The sequence below is a fragment of the Pteropus alecto genome, unplaced genomic scaffold (genome assembly GCF_000325575.1).
Source record: "Pteropus alecto unplaced genomic scaffold, ASM32557v1 scaffold202, whole genome shotgun sequence".
NCBI lineage: Eukaryota > Metazoa > Chordata > Mammalia > Chiroptera > Pteropodidae > Pteropus > Pteropus alecto.
The window spans coordinates 4,934,913-4,937,889 of NW_006432451.1; the positions used below are offsets into that span (position 1 = coordinate 4,934,913).

The 2,977-nt window shown below is 42.0% G+C and overlaps 1 protein-coding gene across 1 annotated transcript in view; it reads left to right on the forward strand.

The window, feature by feature from the left end:
- Positions 1 to 2,977, forward strand: part of LOC102884055 (DLA class II histocompatibility antigen, DR-1 beta chain-like) — a 9,611-nt gene that overhangs the window by 4,624 nt on the left and 2,010 nt on the right. Inside the window, exons 3-4 of the mRNA XM_015585863.1 lie at positions 1,903 to 2,184; positions 2,893 to 2,974. Coding sequence (XP_015441349.1) covers positions 1,903 to 2,184; positions 2,893 to 2,974 — 364 coding nt within the window. The remainder of the gene's footprint in view (positions 1 to 1,902; positions 2,185 to 2,892; positions 2,975 to 2,977) is intronic.

A 2,977-nucleotide genomic window follows, 5' to 3' on the forward strand; every position in this document is an offset into this window, starting at 1 on the left:
CCGCTGTGGGACAGCTGAGCGGCCGGGGCTGGAGGTGGGGAAAGCTTGATGATGCGGAGGCGGGGGTCAGAGATGGGGGAAGGGAGGTTTACGGTGCTGTCTGGGTGGGGGAAGGTTTAGGGGAGCAGAGATGAGAATTGTTCAGAGGAGAGTCACAACAGTCTGTCTTGGCTGCACCCTTCTTGATTCCGAAAGCCCTGGAATAAGGGTGCCTCTGTTTGTTGCATAAGCATTTTATTGAAAAGTGTCAGACTAATTTTTGAGGGGTGGGGGGAACATCTGAAACACCTCTGATCTTTCTGGGGCTTATTTTAGGTCTAGATTTCTTGCTTTCTCCGCCCCTAAGTCTATATATTTTTACATAGTTGAAATGACTGTGAAACCAGCTTTCCGAATTATAATTTTGTTACTTAACATAACAATGTAACTATTCTTTTAAGCTAACAGTATTCAAGTAGTTATATAATATTTCTTTTAATGGTTGGAACAATTTACCTCACATTCCCCTTTGTTACATTTTTGAAATTTTACATATTTTTTATTTTTAATTTACATTCCTTTTATTTCTAGGGCTCACGAACATTTTTTCACATATTTCTTGGCTACTTGTTGTTACTACTCTAAGAATTATCTATTGTCCACTATCTCTAGGGTCCTGGTGTTTCTCTCAATGATTTTATGGGTTCTTTATGCAGTAAGGTTGTTAACACTTTGCTGATATTTGATTCAGCATTTTCCCCAGTTTGAGGTTTATTTTGAGATTCAGTTCATTATTTTTCATAGGAATTCAAACACATTTAATTTAATGAAATATAGCACAAAATCAGTAGCAATGATTTACCATCAATCTTAAGCCTACCATTTTGTGGTATTTAAAACTGTTTTCCCCATGTTTCTCTTCTTTTAAAAAATTGTATTTATTGATGCTGTTCATATTGGGAATTGTCTCAGGCACTAAGCACAATTGTTAATGAGTCCCAAACCTTGTCCAGAGCTCAAATGTCAGCTTAAAAAGAGAGACAATTGTAACACGATAACAATATCAATAATATATATGCTTGTTTGCAAAGGAGAGGGATTGGATCAGCTGAGTATGAATATAAGAAATTAAAAAATGAGTGACTGCTTTTTGCTCCTTTTCTTCTCCTCCAGGACTCATGCTTTCCTGGAACTCAGAGTTAGAGAATCACCTGTGCCTTTCTTGTTGCCCAGGGTAGAACCATTTCTGTGGTGCTCTAAGCTGTGAGTGTAGCATTCCCAGGATGTCATACTCTGTATCCCATCTTCCCCAAGCCGTTAACCAATTCACCCTCACTACTTGAATCATATTTTCTCTCTAATTAAGGATAACAAATAGCTAACAGACATTAAAGGCTAAATCTCAGTTATCACTTTAAATATTTTAAGTGCATTAATTCTCACAGAACCCTAAGAGATAAGTTAGTATTTTATCTCTCTTTATAGGTGAGAAAACTGAGGCACAGAGGAATGTAAAAACTCCCTCAGCATCAATCAGTAAGAGGATTTGCACTCAGGCAGTCCGGCTCCAGAATTCATGCTTTTAATAACACACTACATGTCTTGCAAAGATTTATAAACACCATTTATAAATTTATAAGACATTTATAAAAACAATGAATGACTGTTTCATGCTATGAAAAAAAAAAAAAAAAGAACAAAAACTCCCACAGACTTCCTCAACATCTCTCAAATCTGACCCGCCTGTGCTGTGAGGATTAGCTTCCAGGCTCATGCACTAACTCCTGTGCAGCCACATGGCCAGCCCTGAGGGAGGCTTGTCCAAGACTAGATCTGGGACTAGAGACTGGAGGCAGAGGGGCAGCCCACCAGGGAGACTTACTCTGTCTTCCTCTCATATCCCCTCCACCTTTTCTCTCCTAGTTGAGCCTACAGTGACTGTGTATCCTGCAAAGACCCAGCGCCTGCAGCACCACAACCTCCTGGTCTGCTCTGTGAATGGTTTCTATCCAGGCGACATTGAAGTCATATGGTTGCGGAATGGCCAGCAAGAGGAGGCTGGGGTCATCTCCACAGGCCTGATTCATAATGGAGACTGGACCTTCCAGACCCTGGTGATGCTGGAAACTGTTCCTCAGAGTGGAGAGGTCTATACCTGTCAAGTGCAGCACGCAAGCCGGGCAAGCCCTATCTCAATGGAATGGAGTGAGAAGCTTTCTGACTTCATAAATGCCTCACCCACCATGAGGGCATTTAGCTTAACCCTGAGTGTTAGGTTCTCCACTCCCCACACGATATTTTCATTTGCTCCATGTTCTCCTCTCCTTCAGCACAGGTTCCTTGGGGATAGCCCTGTGATAATTTCTATAAATACTTATAGCTCCTTGGAGGCAATTATGGATGGCAGACAGAAAAGAGATTGTCCCTATTTTGAGCCTTCCCATGAGATCACATGTCATGGTTCTCCCTTGGTCCTGGGATCAATCAGTCCCCTATCTCAGGCTGAGCCAGTACTTCTGCACTGTTTCTCTGAGTTGTTCATTGTGATCTGAGAAGAGGCACATCCTCTACAATGTAGGGACCTTCCTGACACGAGCAACTCCAATCTCTGCTCTGCCTTCTATTAGCTCTGTTACCCTAGACAAGCTACTCAACCTTATTGAGTCCCAGCCTCCTCCTCCATCAGATGTTGAAGAAGTAGTCTTATTTCAGGGCTGTGATATTTAAAGGAGTTCAATGCCCGAACCTTGTATCTACTCAGTGTGATTTTTAAGTCTGTTTTCTAGAAATGACCGATTGTTCTGGGAAGAAGGGTAGCCTTCTTCCCCCATTGTCAAAGCTCTCAATCCCAGAGTCTCAACTAGAGAATTTAGATTTGGGGTAAAAATGACTAAAACTAGCTTCTTCTCTCAGGAGCACAGTCTGAATCTGCACAGAGCAAGATGCTGAGTGGAATCGGTGGCTTTGTTCTGGGTCTGCTCTTCCTTGGGGTGGGGCT